Source organism: Vipera berus (assembly GCF_964194415.1).
Source record: "Vipera berus genome assembly, chromosome: 6".
Lineage (NCBI taxonomy): Eukaryota > Metazoa > Chordata > Lepidosauria > Squamata > Viperidae > Vipera > Vipera berus.
Window position 1 is genome coordinate 51816469 of NC_138208.1, and position 20081 is coordinate 51836549.

Below are 20081 nucleotides of genomic sequence, written 5' to 3' on the forward strand. Positions count from 1 at the left end.
TTAGCTTAATTCTCCAGGTCATTATACTGAAACATAATTCTTCCTCTTTATAAACCTTCCTCATTGTGTTCTTGTTTTTTCCCCTCCAAATTAATTAATTGTGCTATAGTCATCCATATTTCTGCTATGAAGCAGAATTCAGGACAATTTGGACAATATTCCTCCCAGAAAAATTGTTCCAGGGGAAATAATGATTCCATATTCTCTCCTTATTGCCAGCAGTTGCTCCAACAAGATATTTACGATCCAGAGAATGCAAGTCAAGATAAAGATCTGATGAAGAGAAAAACTCCATATATCCTGAAACGACAATTACATGCTAACAAAGCCCGACGGCCATACATATTGAAGAGGAGTTCATATTACTGATTCAGCCTTTAAAATAATGTACATGTAGATTATAACTAACTATGCTTTATGTCTCCCTTACTTTAACCTCAAATCTTATGTGTGGAAAAATATTATGGAACACAGTCAAGATGATAACATAACTGTGTATTTTTTTGCTATTATTGTTAGTTGATTGTGATGTTTTTCCTACTTAAAATTAACTGGACAAATACATTTACAAATAAATCTAGTTTCTAAGCATTATGTATTGTATGCCATTGATAATATTAAAGAATTGGCAATGCTGTTTACTCTATACTGCATACCTGTTTCTACAAGTATGAAAGCATAGTTATATAAAAATTGCTTGTTTTATCATGTGCTATGTGATATACAATCCAGTCTTCATAAGCAAACAAATAATTACTTAAAATATTATTAATAATGAGTATTCCCATTAAATTATATATAAAATTAAATATAAATTTACGTCCATTGGACACTTGTTAGATGGAAGAGTTTAAGATGTTCAAAATGGAATATAAAGTTTGGAGAATATTAGTGGCATATTGATTAAACATCAGGGGTTTTTCCCTACAGCTAGTGGGGAAAACCACCTAACTCTAGCCAAATATATTGTTGTGGCAATTAAAGCAAGGTAACAACTAATGCCAAACATAACATGACAATTCTTTGATTTCTTTTTTTAACTCTTTGATTTTATCTGCTTGTATTTATTGCTTATCTCTCATTGTAGATAGAGAATTTGACATTTGAATTGGAAATGTGATTTCCTGTTATCAAAATATAAGGCAGATTCGAAAAGCGAAGGAGAAAATGTCCTAAATGCTTGTTATACAGATATTATAGAGATATAGATACACATATATACACTAACAATTGAGGCACCTTCTTGCCCCTTCTTTGGGGTTCTTATTATAAAAATGCATCAAGTTGAGCCTCAGCTAACAATGTTGTCGTGTCAGTTCAGTAGCAAACTCTGAAGCCAGATTTCTTTGATTCTATTACCCGACTTGTGTCTTCTGTTAAATGTGGCATTTCCCTCTCTGTTTTTCATCTGTAATCAAACACCTTATGATTGGTTATAGAAACTATAAAAGTGGCATGCCTTATTCATAACATCTAATGCATGGATTTTCCTTTCTGGCCTATATTACCCATGGAGGACTTGTTCCAGAGATTTTAAGTTCTGAACCAGCTTAAATGAATCCCTAAACAAGGCAAAGGACAGTTGCATAACTAGAAACCAGCTATTACACTAGAAATGGGCTATAAATGGCTTGCAAGCCATGTGAGTCCTTCCAAAGCTTCATTAGGGCACCAAAGTTCCCCTCCAGCACCTTGATATTGAGCCACTAAAGTTTGGTAGCCGATAAACCCTATATTTTCTCCTCAACATAACAAAAGAGGCAAAAGACCTCCAGAAGACAAAAGGCTTTGCTTTGTAGTCTTATTCCCCTCCCCCCAAATATGGTGGCAAAAACCTACATTAAAATTTTAGGCATTTATGCTATCAAGGGTGGTTAAAGGTGGGTATAGAAGAGATGTCCCTCCCAGTGTGTGTGTGTGTGTGTGTGTGTGTGTGTGTGTGTGTGTGTGTGTTAGGGTTAGGGTTAGGGTTATACTGTATACTGTACCTCTACTAATCTTTTCCAGATTCTAAAGGCCCCTTTTTATACTTCCTACTGTCTTCATACCTCAACTTCACTGAACTTTAATAACATTTGTTTAAGTTATTGAATATTCTTCCTCTATAGTTTTGTATTTGTTCTTTGCATATTCCATTTATAAAATATATGTTGGGTTACCAGAGGCATAGTTGGGTTACCGAATTATATGGCATAAGCAGTACTTCTGTACAGATCAATGAATTAAATAGTATCTCTGCCAGGAATACTTCTATTTCAAAGTACAAAGAAGACCTCCAGTACTTCTATTGCCTGGAATTCTGGAGTATGCAAATATACAGTATCTATAAGCATATTTGCATAAAAAATAGACTGCGTTTGAAAATGTTTTTGTTATAAACATTACATTGCTAAATAAATTGCTTTCCTCTTTTTCATAATTTTCAAAGGGCAGACACATTAGACATGTTCCAACACTGACTCTCAACCATGTCTGCAAAAGTGTGGCAAGGGAGGGAAGTAACAAAACATAGCATGGTCTGCAACTTTCACACTTTGCATTTGTATGCAACTTCATGAAGTACATATGAAACAGTAAAACATTCACTATGATGGCACAATATATTTTAATTACCTTGGTATCATCTTACCTTGCTCCATAAACGTATGTTCTCCTTCCTTCCTTCCTTCCTTCCTTCCTTCCTTCCTTCCTTCCTTCCTTCCTTCCTTCCTTCCTTCCTTCCTTCCTTCCTTCTCAAAAACCTCAAGATAAAAACAAAAAGACTAGTTTTTCAAAGAAGTGCATAATATATATTAGCAGTTTTACTAAATATATCAGTTATGGTAAGATTTTAATGATACGGATATTACAACATTATTGTTGGTGATACTTTTTACTGCTAAACTGTAAAATAACCAGTAAAACCTAAATTGAGTTGAAGCAATATTTATTCTGGGAAGAGTCTTCCTATAAGGAGAGAGAGAGAGAGAGAGAGAGAGAGAGAGAGAGAGAGAGAGAGAGAGAGAGAGAGAGAGAGAGAGAGAGAGAGAGAGAGAGAGAGAGAGAGAGAGAGAGAGAGAGAGAGAGACAGAGAGAGAGACAGAGAGAGACAGAGACAGAGAGAGAGAGAGACAGAGAGAGAGAGAGACAGAGAGAGAGAGAGAGAGAGAGAGAGAGAGAGAGAGAGAGAGAGAGAGAGAGAGAAGCAGGCAGGCAGGCAGGCAGACAGACAGAGACAGAGACAGAGAGCCCTGGATATTCTACTGGAGATTTACTGCTTTGTCTTCCATTTCTATTCTTCTATTCTTCTCTCACGTGTTCTTTTATAATTTGATTGTGGAGTTCATTGACCACTATGTACCACTAGTGATATATGTTCTTCTGGTGGTCTACTGCCCTCTATTCAAAGATTTTTAGGTGTGCTAACTAGAAAACCCATGGCTTTTGCAAAACTCTTAACTTTAGCAGTCTAGAGTAGGGGGGTGTCAAACTGCCGGCCCACGGGCTGGACGCATCATGTGGAAGCTGTGCCCACCCCATTGCTGGCAATGGCAAAACCATCCCGATACATTGCACAACATCACATGACGTCACGAGTTTGACATCTCTGATCTAGAGGTACTTGAGTAGAAACAAGCTTGGACATACCAAATAGAAATAAATTCTTCCTTAACAAGTTGTCAACAGCCACTTTCAGAGAATACTTTGACCTTGGCATATCTTTTCCCCACTGGAATCACTAATGCCCAGCTCTAAGCAATAAGCAAGTTAGTGTTGAAATAATTGGAAAAGACTGAAAATAAGAGTTGATTCCATTTCTTTTTATCACATACACACAAGTTTTGTTGTAAAATATAATAAACTAAAACTAAATATTGAAATATCTACATACAGTACATTATCTTTCCCTCTTCTCTCCTGTCTTCACATGGTTATTGCACAGTTGCTGCTGCTATTATCATTGGTAAATAAGGTAATGGAAAAGTATGTTTTCTCAAAAACAGGTTCTATTATTCTGGATTATTTTGCAAGGATCTCTGTGGACTAAGGATCAACTGCATACTATTCTTTTCATGCTTTTGATAGCCACTTCTCCAGTGGCATCATTACTGCTACTTACTTTTGGCTCTATAGGCATCTCTCTGTAAGATTTGCAAAACAACTCAGAGATGGTTTGGGTAGGATTGTCACTTTGGCAGCTTGCCTTTGGCACAATGAAGCAGCAATTCTAGGCAAGAGATCAAAAGCACTATGAATGGCCTTTGGCTACAGTTCACTATTCATCCCAAGTCACCAAGTCAAATAGCTGCTTTATTTTTCCTCATGGAAGGGCTGGTCTTGAACAGATTTATTTAATTCTATTCAACTGATAATGATGCCCACTTGCTATGTATCTCTATTTAGAAATATCAGCTACAAATGCAAGTAATAAAATAAAGAAACATAAAATAAAGCATGACAGCACTGAGAACCAGACCCATATATAGTTACAACTGGCTTATATAGCACCCTGGAGTAAGAACAAGGACTTCAGAGTCTTTTTAAGAGTTAGTATGGTCAAGTAGAAAAATGCAAGTAGAAAAATAGGGACCACTCCGGTGGGAAGGTAACAGCGTTCCGTGCGCCTTTGGCGTCTAGTCATGCCGGCCACATGACCACGGAGACGTCCTCGGACAAGCGCTGGCTCTTCGGCTTTGAAACGGAGATGAGCACCGGCCCCTAGAGTCAGAAACGACTAGCACGCATGTGCGGGGGAACCTTTACCTTTACCTATGGTCAAGGTCAATCATTTTTTGGGGGGGAGGGAGGCTGTACCATAGGGCAAGCCCTTTGACAGAAGACACTTCTCCTGAACCACATAATGCTATACTATTTAATTGATGGGATCCAAACATCACAGTCTCTTTGGTCTAATCAGACGTGTAGAAATAATTGAAGGCAGAAGGTTTTGTACATACATTTGGTCTGTGTCATGTAGAATGCCATAGAAAACCAATAGCACTTTGAATGTTACCCAGAGGTCCCTTGGTAATCAGTGCAGCTCACACAGTAGTTGTGTTACATGGGTAAACCAAGATAGGCCAATAATTTCTTGCACTCCCACATCCTGAATTAATTGCAGCTTTTGAGTGGTCTTCATAATAGAAGGTGTTCAAGCCATAGGAACCTTGGGGGGAAGTGATCATGCAATATTGGAATTCAACATTCTGGAAGCACAAGCAATAGAACACAGTCAAACTAGAGTCTTGGACTTTAAGAGAGCTAATTTCAATAAACTTAGAGAGGTCTTGGGAAGAATTCCATGGATGAGAATCCTAAAGGGGAAAACAACTCAAGAAGCTTGGGAAATTTTGAAAAGTGAGATAATAAAGGCCCAGTCTAGCACAATACCAACAAAGAAGAAAAATAACAACTCTCAAAAGAAACCAGCATGGCTGCATAAAGAACTCTCTGATAAATTGAAAGATAAAAAGAACTAGTATAAAAAGTGGTGAGAGCGCACATAACTAAGGCAGAATATCAGCAAATAGCCCATGCCTGCAAAGATGAAGTGAGGAAAGCTAAGGCTCAAAATGAACTAAGGCTTGCAACCAAAGTCAAAAATAACAAAAAAGCTTCTTTCAATATGTAAAAAACAAGAAAAAAGATAAAGAAATGGGGGGAAGTGGCAAGAAGGTGACAAGCAACAGGGAGAAAGTGGAACTATTTAACTCGTTTTTTGCATCTGTCTTTACACAAAGAGAAAAAAAACACCAGCCCAATCTATCAAAAACAGTACCATAAAAACAGATTAGAAACATAAGTTAAGATAGGTAAGAAAATGGTAAGTGAGCACCTGTCCAGCCTAGATGAGTTCAAATCACCAGGACCAGATGGAATACACCCCAAGGTCTCAAGGTTTTCAAAGATCCTGGAGCACTGGGGAACTACCAGAGGACTGGAAAAGAGCTGATGTAGTTCCCATCTTCAAAAAAGGGGGAAAAAAAGATCCAGGACGTATCATCCTGACCTCAATACCTGGGAAGATTCTGGAAAAGATAATCAAACAATGAATCAGAGAACACCTAGAGGCAAACAAAGTCATTACTAAAAGCCAACATGGGTTTGTCAAAAACAGATCATGCCAGACAAACCTTATTGCATTCTTTGACCAAGTGACAAAATTAGTGGACCAGAGGAATGCTGTGGATATAATTTACTTGGACTTCAGTAAGGCATTTGATAAAGTAGATCACAAACTACTACTTGATAAGATAGAAAAATGTGGGTTAGACAGCATCACCCTCAGATGGATTAGTAGCTGGCTGACTGGCCGTACTCAGTGTGTGGTCCTCAATAGAACTACATCTACATGGAGGGAAGTGTGTAGTGGGGTGCCCCAGGGCTCTGTTTTGGGCCAAGTGCTCTTCAATATCTTCATCAACGATTTGGACAAGGGGATAGATGGGGGAACTGATCAAATTTGCAGACGACACCAAGCTGGCAGGAATAGCCAATACTCCAGAAGATAGGCTTAAGATACAGGAGGATCTGGACAGACTTGAACAGTGGGCACTATCTAACAAAATGAAATTCAGTGGTGAAAAGAGTAAAGTTCTACATTTAAGCAAGAAAGACCAAATGTGCAGGTGTAGTATAGATGGTACCTTGCTCAATAGTAGTAACTGTGAAAGGGATCTTGGAGTCCTAGTGGACAATCACTTAAATATGAGCCAGAAGCTGCCAAAAAAGCCAGCACAGCGCTAGGCTGCATTAACAGAGGGTTAAAATCAAGATCACATGAAGTATTAATACCACTTTACAATGCCTTGGTAAGGCCACACATTGAATACTGCATCCAGTTTTGGTCACCACAATGTAAAAAATATGTTGAGACTCTAGAAAGAGTACAGAGAAGAGCAACAAAGTTCATTAGGGGACTGGAGGCTAAAACATATAAGGAACGGTTGCTGGAATTGAGTATGTCTAGTTCAGTGAAGACAAGGGCGAGGGGTGACATGATAGCAGTGTTCCAATATCTCAGGGGCTACCACAAAGAAGAGGGAGTCAAGCTATTCTCCAAGGGGCCTTAAGGCAGGACAAGAAGCAACGGATGGAAACTAATCAAGGGGAGAAGCAACCTAGAACTAAGGAGAAACTTCCTGACAGTTAGAACAATTAACAGTTAGAACAATTAACCAATTAACCATTTACCGCCTCCAGAAGCGGTAAATGCTCCAACACTGGAAGTTTTTAAGAAGAGACTGGACAGCCATTTGTCTGAAATGATATAGGAATTCCTGCCTGAGCAGAGGGTTGGACTAGATGACCTCCAAGGTCATTTCCAACTTCATTATTATTATTATCATGGATTGCCCATGAAAAACATGCTGCAATAACATAGATGAGACAACTGCAATTTTGATAAGTTAACAACTCATCACAAATATTGCTTAACCTTCAATTATTATATTTTTATACATTTTAATTTGATAGTAGCAGATCTCAAATGTTGATCAATACCGCCCATCAATCTGGTCACTCTGAATCTGGTCACTACTCTGAGAAAGAAACAAGGAAAATAATGTGTCTGTTTTTTCAACATTATATATAATTTGCAAAAAATAGAAGAAAAATGAGATCATTGTAGTATTTTGGAGATTGAACTGGGCAAGTTTTACTTTCATTATGTAAACATTTCCCTGAATGTGAATTTAATTTCATTTATGAATAAATGTTGTTTACATATTTTTTGTCTGTTGTGGAGCTGCCAAACACCTCTATATATTTTCTAGCTGAATAATTCAACACTTAAGAACACTTTGTTCAAAACGGTCTTGTTTTACATGTGTTTAATCATCTGCCTTCTTGTCTAGTTTTTTTCAGATCATACTGGCTAAATGTCACATTCTTCCAGTTCTGAATGGATTTATTCTTTTTTGCAATTTAAATTGAGTTTTTCTGCCACTTGGCATTGATTTTTACTAGAGTAAGTTTTCTGCTTTTCCTGATTTGTTGTTTAAAGATTTCAACTCCAATCAGACAGAATTAGAAGCTAGAGAGCAGGCAAGCCCATGAATCCAAGAGCCTTGGTACCACAGGATTTATTTTTTTTTTCTCTGTCTGTAGTTAATAGTACAGTTTTATATCACAACACTCTACAAAGGCTCATGGTGAATACGATGAAAGCAATAATACAAGTTAAGGTGAGTCTGTCTGAAATCCTATGCTTTAGGGGCTCTGCTTAAACCATCAAAAGGGAGAATTTCATGAACTGAAGCTTTAGATGGCAACTTTGAACAAAAATCAGTGAGAATGTTTCTTTCTGCAATGTTAGAATCTATTTATCAGTATTCAGCTAGGGGGAATATTATGTGTATATGTGCTGGGCTTTTTTTAATGCACATTTTTCTTTTTTAAATTGTTTTGTGTTTTTTTACTTTTTTTCTTTTCGATTCTTTTTTTTTAATTCTGTATTTTGTATTTTATTCTTTTTTTTCAAACAAAATAATATATATTTTTTAAAAAATATGCTATTTGAGAGCAGCACATTATGTTTGACTTCATATCATGGCTAGGGAGAAGTTCTGCCAGCTTCTGCTCACTTAAGGATTCATTGAAACACAGTTTGACAGGAGATGTCAAAATGTTTGCATGCAACTGTATAAACATACCTAATGATTGACCTGGATATATTTAATGATATATAATACTGGTAACATTGATATCAATTGATATCAATATCATGATCTCAGACTTTGCAGTATTTGAATGGTAATGTATGAACTGAAGTGAAAAGGAATACAGTGGCTAATATGAACAAGAATTTAAGCTGATATTAATCTTAGCAGAGATTGTTTCATCCTTACACATTTGCAACAATTGTGTATATAGTAAACATTGTATGAGGTAATGCATGTTGTGACTTAAAATCCAGAGAACTCTAAACATTATACCTAGGACTTTCTAATCACTGCAGCACTGCAACCATTTGTCTGAAATGGTATAGGGTTTCCTGCCTGAGCAGAGGGTTGGAGTAGATGACCTCCAAGGTCCCTTCCAACTTTACTATTATGATTACGTTTATTAAATTCCAAGAAAATGCAATGTTCACTGTTAATAAATTTAATAATAACAACAAAATAATAAAAAAACTAAGTAAAAGTAAAAATCACCATTCTGATAACAAAGAACATAAGGAAGGTGCATGAGAGTTCTACACCAGTCTGAAAGTAGTTTTATAGCTCTGAGTGTCTGTAAATTCTGCTCTGGTAGAAAATTGATCGGAATTATTTCCACTCAGATGTAATGTGGCTGAAATTATTGCACAGTTTGTTGTAGTGGTGGCTTCAAAAGACATTCTGCATTGGTTTCACTTCCAGCAGCAGCTTTTTCTTCCCCTGTCTTCCTGGCTCATAAAGTATAGATGCTCTCAACAGATATGCCTGCTTAGTGGTTTGCAGTTGCTTCTCGGGAAAATGAACAAGAGTTTGTTAATTATTGATTTTCTTCAACAACAGAGAGTGGACTTCAACTCACTAGGCAACTGAAAGGTTTTCCCTTCTTTTTCATTGGCGTGGAGATGAAGGAATTGTTAATTCTGGAGAAACTGAGCACAATGTCAAATAAGCAGAAGGAGGAAAAAACACACTTGATCTTCAAACAGATGGTATTTGGGAAGTAAAATAATTATTGCACCTTTGGTTTTCAAGAGCCTTTTCAGAAGCCAGTTGAAACGATCTGGAATCAATGCTAATATTAGACCACCATCTGGTGGATGTTATAAGAATTACTAGACAAAGAAAAAAGTTTGTATCTCAAAGAAAAAGCATGCTAAGGATATATAACAAACTAGAAGTTTACAAGAAAGAAATGTTAAAGAATGCATGTTTACTATTTTCATGTAGGGTTTTTTTAGTACATCACATCCAACACATAAGTGGCAATAAGTGAACACCAACACCTAAGCAATTGGTAGTCAGACTAGCAACTACTGTATTAAAATGCTACACAAAGGTTCTCACTTTAAATGGGAAATACAAGGGTTACATTTGTCCATATCACCACTGTAGTTTCCTGCAAACATTGTGACTTTTGGTCTGGACCCCTTTTAAATCACAGATGTTCTCTGTTAACTGCAATTTAAGTCATGAATGGCATGATCACAAATAGGAAAAACACCTTTTACTTTAAAATAATGCCCACCTTTTGAAAGTACACTTATCTCACAAAAATACTTGAAAAATAAACCCAAAACTTTTAGAAATTTTTCAAAATAAAATTTAAATTGACACCACAAATGTTTTTATTAGATATTATCCCAGAGAGACTAAAGGTGAAGAATATTCAGCCATGGGAAAAAAAAATACTGCAGAATTCTAACCAAGTTCAAGCAGAGATGGTTCCTTATATACAATATATTACCTAATAATGTTTGGTATAACTGTGTTATTGAAGTTTTTGAATACTTATTTTTGATGTTATCTCTGTATGTTGGCTAGGAAGTATCAGCTGGCAGGGACCAGAAGAAATTTTCTTCTACTGTATTTGGCACCTTCTCTTTGGAACATCTTCCCCTCAGACAGACCCTGTCCCTGTTGGCTTTTTGTAAGGATCTTGAAAACTTGGCTTTTTTCTCAAGTCTGGGCCCTGGAAAAGCATTAGAATCCATCTCCTGGTTGTATGGATGATAGGTTAGATAATGCTGGGCTGCTATGTGCTTTATTTTTATTTTTATATTGTGTATTTATGTAATTTTATTAATAAGGTGCTGAAGTCATGTAAAAGAGAATGAGTGGCTATACAAATAGAATCAATTAATATTACAAAGCAACAGTATCTGCTTTATGAAGATACTTGTCAGGCAAAGATGTCCGTGGAGATTCTCAGTCATCCAGGTCGTAGTTGTCCCAAATATGTGTTGTTGTTGTTTTTTCACGAGGCAACTGAAGTTGTTTTCCTTTGAAGATGTTTTGCTTCTCATCCAAGAAGCTGAAGAAGAGGTGAAACATCTTCAAAGGAAAACAAGAAAGTCCAGTTGCCTTGTGTAAAAGCATCTTTGGGAGTCAGACAAAGGAAAAAGTATCTGCTTAAACTCCAGCTACCTCTTACTGACTGGGACTTTCACACAGGTCCTGGTTACATCTTCTTAAATCTTCTGCAACATTTTCACACCACCGCACAATTGTTTTCACTGCCTCCTTCCTTCATCTCCCCATCCACCCTTTGCGTATGCCAGTTAGGGGAAAGCACTAATTGGCTTCAAGCAGGGAGAAATGGGGGGGGGGAGATGGTGAAGTAGATTGAGATGGGGGTTCCCAACAAGTCTAAAGTATTTATTTAGCAACTGCAGAGGAAATACTGACAAACAAGCAAAGCAAAAATTCTGAATTCTTTTTGAAGTAAACAAGGCTTTTGGTGGCCACTAGATGTTACTCTAACTCTAAACTTCCTGTGGGAAAACAAAATGGAAAATCCTGAGACAACATTCAAATGTAAAAACTTACTTCGATTATTATGAACTAGTTTACAACAAAATATGACTTATTAGAGGAGCTGCATTAAACCTGGTATATTTTTTTCTGTTTCCAGGTAGCTTGAGATCTGGTTACTCCCCATGCCATCCAAAATTTGCAAGATTTTCGCATACTAATGTGAATGCTCGTGAAATTATTTGGCATGAGTGTTGCTTCTGAAGGTGTAACAGTATGTGTGAATGATCTTGGAAGAAGGGAGAAGAATTGCTGCCTAGGGAATGATCAGAGAAAGGGGGCCATAGACTGCTTCTGCATAATGGTTAGAGAAAGAAACTCAGAAAGAAACCTCCATAACTTCTCGGGAAGCAAAACAGATGGCAAGAGAGTTGCCCTTTCAGACTTGCAAAGTTTTGTTAAAGTAGCCTTAAAATAAAGTAGAAATAGTTCACCTGGTCATTTTTCTTGTCTGGAGTACCTGAGACAGTTGACCTAAAGTTAGGTCATGTTACTTCTGGCAGTTTACCATTTTGTTGGGTTTTCTTATTTTTACATATCTGTACATTTGAGGCAAAGTATCCACTGAATATTTAAGCCAAAAATTAAAGTGACTGATTTTTATTTAATAAATATGACTTGCTAAATCACTAATTTGGACTTTAGTTTTTCATCTACATTATTACTTTGTGTTTCAAAATTGGGGAGAAATGTTTAAGAAGGAGAATAAACATCTTTAACAAGGATTTAGAGTCCCACCCCATCTCTGTATTTCGCATAGTGCAAATCAATCAATTACAATAGAGCTGGAAGGGATCTTGGAGGTCTTCCATTCCAGCCCCCTGCTCAAGTAGGAGACCCTATACCACTTCAGACAAGTGGCTGTCCAGTCTCTTCTTGAAAATCTCCAGTGATAAAGTACCCACAACAGTGATAAAGCACTCACAAAAATCCACAACCCACAAATCTAAAGAATGTTGTACTATTTCAATTGGCACATTTAGGAAAGAAGCTGACATGAGGAAAAGCCAGCAGTATGTGTGTGTGTTGTTGTTGTTGTTGTTGTTAGTTGTGAAGTCGTGTGCGACCCATCGCGACCCCATGGACAACGTTCCTCCAGGCCTTCCTGTCCTCTACCATCTTCTGGAGTCCATTTAAGCTCACGCCTACTGCTTCAATGACTCCATCCAGCCACCTCATTCTCTGTCGTCCCCTTCTTCTATTGCCCGCATTCTTTCCCAGCATTAGGTTCTTCTACAGTGAGTCTGTATATGTATGTATGTATATATATGTATATATTTAAAACTAGAAACACAGATCACCAAGACAAATTAAAACTGTCAGCGCCTACTGACATCGCCAGAGTGTAAGCCAGGATTGGGGAACAAGTTCTTATAGTCTCTGTGAAGCCAGTAGTTTAGCTAATGAGCGTGTTATGGGTCTGTTCGGCCCCCGCCCTCCTGTAATCAATTGCATTGTTCCTATTTCTTTCAGACTCACTGATGTCTGTTTGAGTTTTGGCACCTTGCCTCTCTCCACTTGCCCTGCCCACCAGGAGCATTCGTCCTGCTGCATGCAATCGTCTCGCTGCTCGTTTGACATTTCTGTCTGCTCTGCTGCCATCTCCGCCAGTCGTTCATCTCTGGTGCTGGCATTGCTATCCACGTTGGTTGAATGTCCTCTCCTGCTGTCTATGGGTTTGTTCTGCCTCCTCATTGTCTCTTGCTGTAAGGATGTATCCGTTGATGAGAGGTTACAATCCTCTATTCCCCTGTGCGTGCAGGGGGGAGGTGGTCATTGGTTCATCCTTTTAGTCATCCTGCATGATGATTCATAATGGCGTAGCATCTGGTAAGCTGGTAATAACTTGATGTGCTGGTTGACAGAATACTGATTGGACAACCAAGCCTCTTTTAACAAGCGGCTACCCTTGGTTGCATCCTGAGCAATGACTCTGGCCTCTGTGAAGTTGAAAGTGTGGTTGTGCTCAGTTGTGTGAGCCCATACCTAGGATCATTTTTCTTGATGTTTGATGGCCAGTTGACGCTCATGGAACCTTGTCCGGAGGCGTTTTGTGGTCTCCCCAACATAATTGCATGAACAATAATTGCAGTTAATTTGGTAGACCACCGCTGACATTTTGCCTGCAGATAGGGGTTCTTTGGAGCACATTATTCGTGTGAGAAGGGTCTGGTTGGGTCTGTGCACCACTCTGATGTTATGTGCTGATAATATTCGTGCCGCTATTTCTGAAACACCATAGATGTAGGGGTGTGTGGCCCAAGTGATGGTAAATTGTTCTGTCATCTGTAGAACTTGTCATGGGTGGCAAGTTGTCATGGGTGTTTGTCATGGGTGGCAACATCGGATACAATCAATGGGATATCCATTTTGTATGTATACTTGATACAGGTATGCATATGCCTTAGATTTTTCTGTTACTGTGCTGCAATGTGTGTTAATTCTATTGAAGAGTGTGTGTATGCAGCTGATTTTTTGGGCAGTGGGGTGATTGCTGAAGTAGCCGAAGGACCACTCGGGACGACAGGCTACTTAACTAAAGGTTTATTTAGAGAAAGGCAAAAACAGAATAACTCGTCCGGCTTTTATAGCCGGCAGCTGTCAGTGAGGACCAATCAGGAACGTTCCTTTTGGCGCCACGTCAACCGGACCAATCCGCGCCGTCTGTTCTTGACAGTTCTTGCTTCCGCATGGCTCGGTGTTTTGACAGCCGCGAGCTGTCAGTGGCTGCGCCTGCGCCGTGCGGGGAACTTTGACAGCTGTCAAAGTTCCCGCGTGTTCTCCTGTCAGATTTGTTTTTCCCTCACCGTATAACCGGAATAACTTGTTTAACTTATATAATATTGTTTACAGATATATTACACCCCTTACCCCTCCCCTGGAGCGTTTCCTCCCCCTTGGTCGTTGGAACCTGCCCACTGGTAGTCCTTTAGGTAGGTGGGGGCTCTTCGGTTCCTGTTGGAGCGTCGTGGAAGTGGGGCGATGTCTGGTTCCGCCGGTAGTAAGTTTCCTTGCCCCTCTTCCTCTTGGTTTGGTATCGGCAGTATTTCTGCGGGGGTTTGTAGGTTGTGTTCCTCTGGTTGGGGTTCTGGGTTGTGTGGTGGTTGTCTGGGTCTGAGTTGATCGATATGGCAGCATAGATTGCCGTGAGTTTGTGTAGATATTAGATAAGAAATGGGTCCTGTTTGTTTTAGCACTGTCCCTTGGACTCATTTGTTTTTGTCTGTGTATGACCGTGCCCATATCATTTGCCCCGGTTTGAGTGTGCGGTTTGGGTGGGGGTGATCGTTTTGTTCTGGGTATGTGTCAGGATGTAGTCTGTCGAGCCGCGTTATCAGTCTCCTCCCCCATCTTAGCTTCGCGGGAGATTTGCCCGTTGTTGTGCATGGAGTTGCGTGTTGTGACATTAGGAACTGGCTGAGTCGCCGCTGCCAGTTCCCCTTGACGAATTTTTTCAAAGCTTCTTTTGTGGAGCGCACCATAATTTCGGCCATCCCGTTCGTCGATGGGTGGAACGGTGCAGACGTGACCAGCCTAATACAGTTCTTCATAGCGAACATCTGAAATTCACGAGAGGTGAATTGAGGTCCATTGTCTGAAACCATGGTGTCTGGGAGGCCGTGTGTGGCGAATATTTTCCTTAGGGCCTGTATAGTGGCTCCTGACGTTGTTTTTCTAAGGGGAGTGACTTCTAACCATTTAGAATAGCTGTCCACTACAATTAGGAAACTCTGTCCCTGGATAGGTCCTGCGAAATCTAAATGTATGCGTGACCATGGGTTTTTTGTAGTTTCCCATTTGTGAATTGGTGCTTGGGGTGGCTCGCTTCGTGTTGCTTGACAGGTGTAGCACCCTCCTACATATTTTTCTATCTCTTTATCTATGCCAGGCCACCAGACATAACTTCTGGCCATAGCTTTCATCTTGACAATGCCTGGATGTCCTTCGTGTAAGATGTCTAATGTTTGATTTATATTCCTATGAGGTATTATGACTCGATTTCCCCATAGAAGGCATCCCCTATGTGAAGATATTTCATTTTTCCTGTTATAGTATGGCTGGAATTGGGGGTGTGGGTTTTGTGCTGGCCAACCTGTTGTTGCCCACCTGAGGATTCTGCTGAGTATTTTGTCTTTAGCTGAGTTGTTAGCTATAATCTTTGCAGAGAGGGGGCAGTCTGGAAGTTGAGAGATTGCTAGAATTAGTCCAGCTGGGGCTGGGTCTGGGTCCTTGCTTTGAATTGGCAGTCTGCTGAGGCAGTCTGCGTGTCCTAATTCCTTTCCTGGTTTATGTATTAATTGAAAAGAATAGGCAGATAAGAAGGTGGACCACCTTAGTATTCTCGGTGAGAGAATCTGTGGTGTTGCTTTATTCCACGTGAATATTCCTAGTAGGGGTTTGTGATCTGTGAATATGGTAAAGGGTCTCCCATAGAGGTAGTCATGGAATTTTTTAACCCCTGCGACTATTGCTAGGGCTTCTCTGTCTATTTGTGCGTAATTCCTTTCTGCTTTTGACAGAGTGCGTGAATAAAAGGCTATGGGTCTTTGGGTGCCGTCCTTGTATAGATGACTTAACACTGCCCCAATCCCATAGGGAGATGCATCGCAAGCGATGCATATTGGTGTGTCTTCTCGGAAAAGGGTGATCGTTGAACTGTTACAAATAATATTTTTTAATGATTGGAAGCTATTTTCATGTGTTTTGGTCCAAGACCAGGCAGTTCCCTTGTCCAGGAGCCTGTGCAGAGGCTCCGCAATGGTGGCTTTGTGGGGAAGGAAAGCGTGATAAAAGTTTAATAATCCTAAAAAGGCTTGGAGTTCTTGTTTATTCCTTGGGCTTGGTGCTGTTTGAATAGCCCTTAGTTTTTCTGTGGTGGGGTGGATGCCTTGGCCGTCTATTTTGTACCCTAGGAATTCTGTGGATGTGACTCCGATGGAGCACTTTTCCCGTTTAAGTTTGAGACCGGCTTCTCTGAGCCGGCTCAGCACAGCTGACAGTCTGTCAGCTAAGTTTGCTTCGTTTTCTCCGGCGATGAGAACATCGTCGAAATAGGGGCAGACCCCGGGTATTCCCTTCAGGGTTTTCTCCATGATACCCTGGAAGATACCCGGGGCTGCCGATATGCCGAATTGAAGCCTTTTTACTTTAAAGGCACCGCGGTGGGTGACAATTGTTTGGGCTTCCGCGGTGTCATTTGTGACAGGCAGTTGCAAATACGCCTGCGTCAGATCGAGTTTTGCAAAAATGGCGCCGGAGCGGATGGAAGCAAATACGTCCCTTACCGCTGGCACCGGGTAAGCATGGGGGCTGAGAGCTAGGTTGAGGGTCGCCTTATAGTCCGTGCATAATCTTATTTCACCATTAGGTTTAACTGAGGTGACTATTGGGGTCTCCCAGCTTCCCCCTTCCGTAGGTTCGAGCACCCCGAGACCTACGAGGCGTTCTAGTTCATTTTCTATTTTTTCTTTAAGGGCAAATGGTACTCTCCTAGCTCTTATCTTTATGGGTTGGATTGCTGGGTTTAATTGTAAAGAGATGGGGGGACCGGTGTATTTTCCTAACGTGCCATCGAAAACGTCTGCATACTTGTTGCAAACGGCTTCTAGGCTTGATGATTGGACTGTATTTACCCCAGTAATGGCGATCCCTAGAGGCTTGAACCAGTTCAGCCCTATCAGGTTGGTGCGGTTCCCTGGCGTCACTAGAACTTCTAGGGGGCCCTTGAATTTTTTGTACTCCACCGCAACCCTAGCCCTTCCTTCCAGAGGAATGGGGTTTTTTTGGAAATCTGCTAGGTGGACCTGGGTTTGCCTCAGAGGGATTTTTCCCTTGCTTTGTTGGCAGATCTCCTGATACGTTTTGAATGAAATTAAGGAGACTGCTGACCCGGAGTCCACCTCCATGGGGCAGGGGACTCCCTGAATTTTTACCCTGATCCTCACCTTTGAGCTTAGGCTGTGTACCTTATCAATTGTTTCTACTAGGGCCCCTGGCGTTTTTTCTATGTTGGCCCGGGTAGCTGGCCTACCTGGGGAATTGGCCTCCAGATCATTCACGTTGTCGCGGCCCCGGCTTCGGCACACTGGTTTGATGTGGCCGGTCTTTCCACAATTGTGGCACTTAGCGTTTCTGAACCGGCAGCTCCCACGGGCATGATTTCCCCCGCAGCTGGCGCAGGCGGCCCGTTGCTCGTAATGCGGTGGTAGTGGAGGGGGGTTCCTGGTTCTTCGGCGATCCGATGTGTCGCTTCTCCTCTGTTGTCGGCGTTCCATCCTGCGCTGAAGGGCTTCCCCGTCAGTGAAGTCCACCGATTCGTCGCTGTCACTGAGAGTTGCGCTCTCTTGGTATACGGTCGCTGGGCTCTCTGGGGTCGTGGTAGTCGATTTCTTCTTGTGGTTATACTCGTAGGCCATAATTTCTCGGGTCAATTCTGCCAGGCTCATGTCGGGTTTAGATGTCAGTTTCTTCTGTAGTCGCTCGTCCCTCAACCCGATCACCACCTGGTCTCTGATGCGGTCTTCCAGGTCGGGGAAGCAGCAGTTCCGCGCGGCGTGTCTGACCCCAGCGATGAAATCGTTTGCGGGTTCGTCTGGTCGCTGTTTCTTCTGGGCGAATTGTACACGCCAGTACAGTTCTGAGCGGGCCGGCATATAATGCTTGTTAAGCTGGTCCACCAGGTCCGCGTAGGAGACTTCGGTGATGGGTACCGGGCTAAACAGCCCGACGGCAGCGTCGTATACTGGGGGTCCGCTGATGTATAGGAGAGCGGCGGCCTTTGCTCTGTCGTCGGTGATTTTGCTGACGAGGAGGAATCCCTCGACTTGCCCCAGGTGTGATTGCCATCTCTCGGGATGGCGGGTATCGAATTCCCTCACACGCCCGAAGTTTGCCATGTCGTCCGGTCCTAGGTCTCGCTCCGTTGGAAGTTAAAACTTCCAGTGACAGCTCTGGCCGGGAACTCTCTTCCTCGGCCGTGACTTCAGCTCAGGAGCGATCCCACCTTCGTCACCAGTGAAGTAGCCGAAGGACCACTCGGGACGACAGGCTACTTAACTAAAGGTTTATTTAGAGCAAGGCAAAAACAGAATAACTCGTCCGGCTTTTATAGCCGGCAGCTGTCAGTGAGGACCAATCAGGAACGTTCCTTTTGGCGCCGCGTCAACCGGACCAATCCGCGCCGTCTGTTCTTGACAGTTCTTGCTTCCGCATGGCTCGGTGTTTTGACAGCCGCGAGCTGTCAGTGGCTGCACCTGCGCCGTGCGGGGAACTTTGACAGCTGTCAAAGTTCCCGCGTGTTCTCCTGTCAGATTTGTTTTTCCCTCACCGTATAACCGGAATAACTTGTTTAACTTATATAATATTGTTTACAGATATATTACAATTGCTGTTGTTATGGAGTATTCTATCGGTGTGTGTGGCTTTGCGATAAACGCTGGTGGTAAGCGTGCCATTATGCTCACAATGAGTCAGTATGTCTAGGAAGGGTAAGGTGTTCACTTCTTCCTCTGCCATGAATTGAATTGTCAGCGTAAATGGAATTAAGCGTTTCCATGAAACCCATTTTGTCATGGCCCTTGATGACAACAAACGTGTCGTCCACATACCTGGCCCAAAACCTAGGCTTGTAGTCACTCATCGCCATAAGTTCTAACTTCTGCAAAACCGCCTCCGCAATTATTCCCAAAATGGGAGATCCCATCGGTGATCTGTTTGTATATGGAGCCGCTGAACGTGAAGTATGTTTTTAGGTAGAAATTAAGAAGCTGTATGTAATCATCTGAGTTCAGTAAACCAGGAAATTGTGGTTCCTCATCCTGCAGCAACTTTCTCATGACCGATACAGCCAGATCTTGGGGAATAGATGTAAAGAGTAATAGCACATCGAACGACACCATGACCTCATCCTCCTCTACTGTCAGTGTCTTTAGCCTTTGTAAAAAGTCTTCAGCCGATTTTACAGTGGTAGAGGTGTTATCAACCAGGTGTTGGAGCCATGTGCTCAGCCACTTTGCCAGCCCAAACATTGGGGTGCCTTTGAGTGATACAATAGGATGCAATGGGACACCTGTTTTATGTATTTTAGGTAGTCCATAAATGCATGCTGTGGCTGAATCCCTGGGTCGGATCATTTTTAAGTCCTCCTCATAAATCTTCCCCTGTCTGTTAAGTTTGTCGGCTGCCTTGTTGATTTGATTCCTGAGTGTTATCATGGAGTCTTTATTGACCACTCGGTAGGCATCTTCATCACTGAGTCAGGTCTGGATTTTCTGGTTGTACTCCAGCCTGTCCATAACTACAGTGGCTCTGCCTTTATTGACCAGAAGGATCATGACTGAGTTGTCCCTACGTAATTCTTGGATGGCCTTCTCCTCCGATCTTAACAGGGTGTAACCATGTCTCTGGTTGACCAGAAGTCCTGTTAGGCGTTGCCTAATGGAACTTTGTTTCTTCATCGGGTTCACTTCTGAAAATTACTGCCTCTAAAGCTGACGCAAAATCAATGGGTTAAAGCCAGGGTCTCGTTGCAGTACGGCAATCTGCCCTTCTATGAGCGTATTAGATGACAAATTGTGCACCAGAGGTTTTTCACTCACCCGCCTCTCCATAGTTGATAAAATCACTATTTTG

General features: G+C 41.3%; 1 protein-coding gene across 1 annotated transcript in view; it reads left to right on the top strand.

Moving 5' to 3' along the window:
• Positions 1-369, top strand: part of NTS (neurotensin) — a gene marked incomplete at both ends in the record, with an annotated part of 30405 nt that extends 30036 nt beyond the window's left edge. The window contains one exon of the mRNA XM_081330534.1: positions 223-369. Within this exon, the coding sequence (XP_081186660.1) occupies positions 223-369 (147 nt within the window). The remainder of the gene's footprint in view (positions 1-222) is intronic.
• Between the last annotated feature and the right edge of the window lie 19712 nt (positions 370-20081).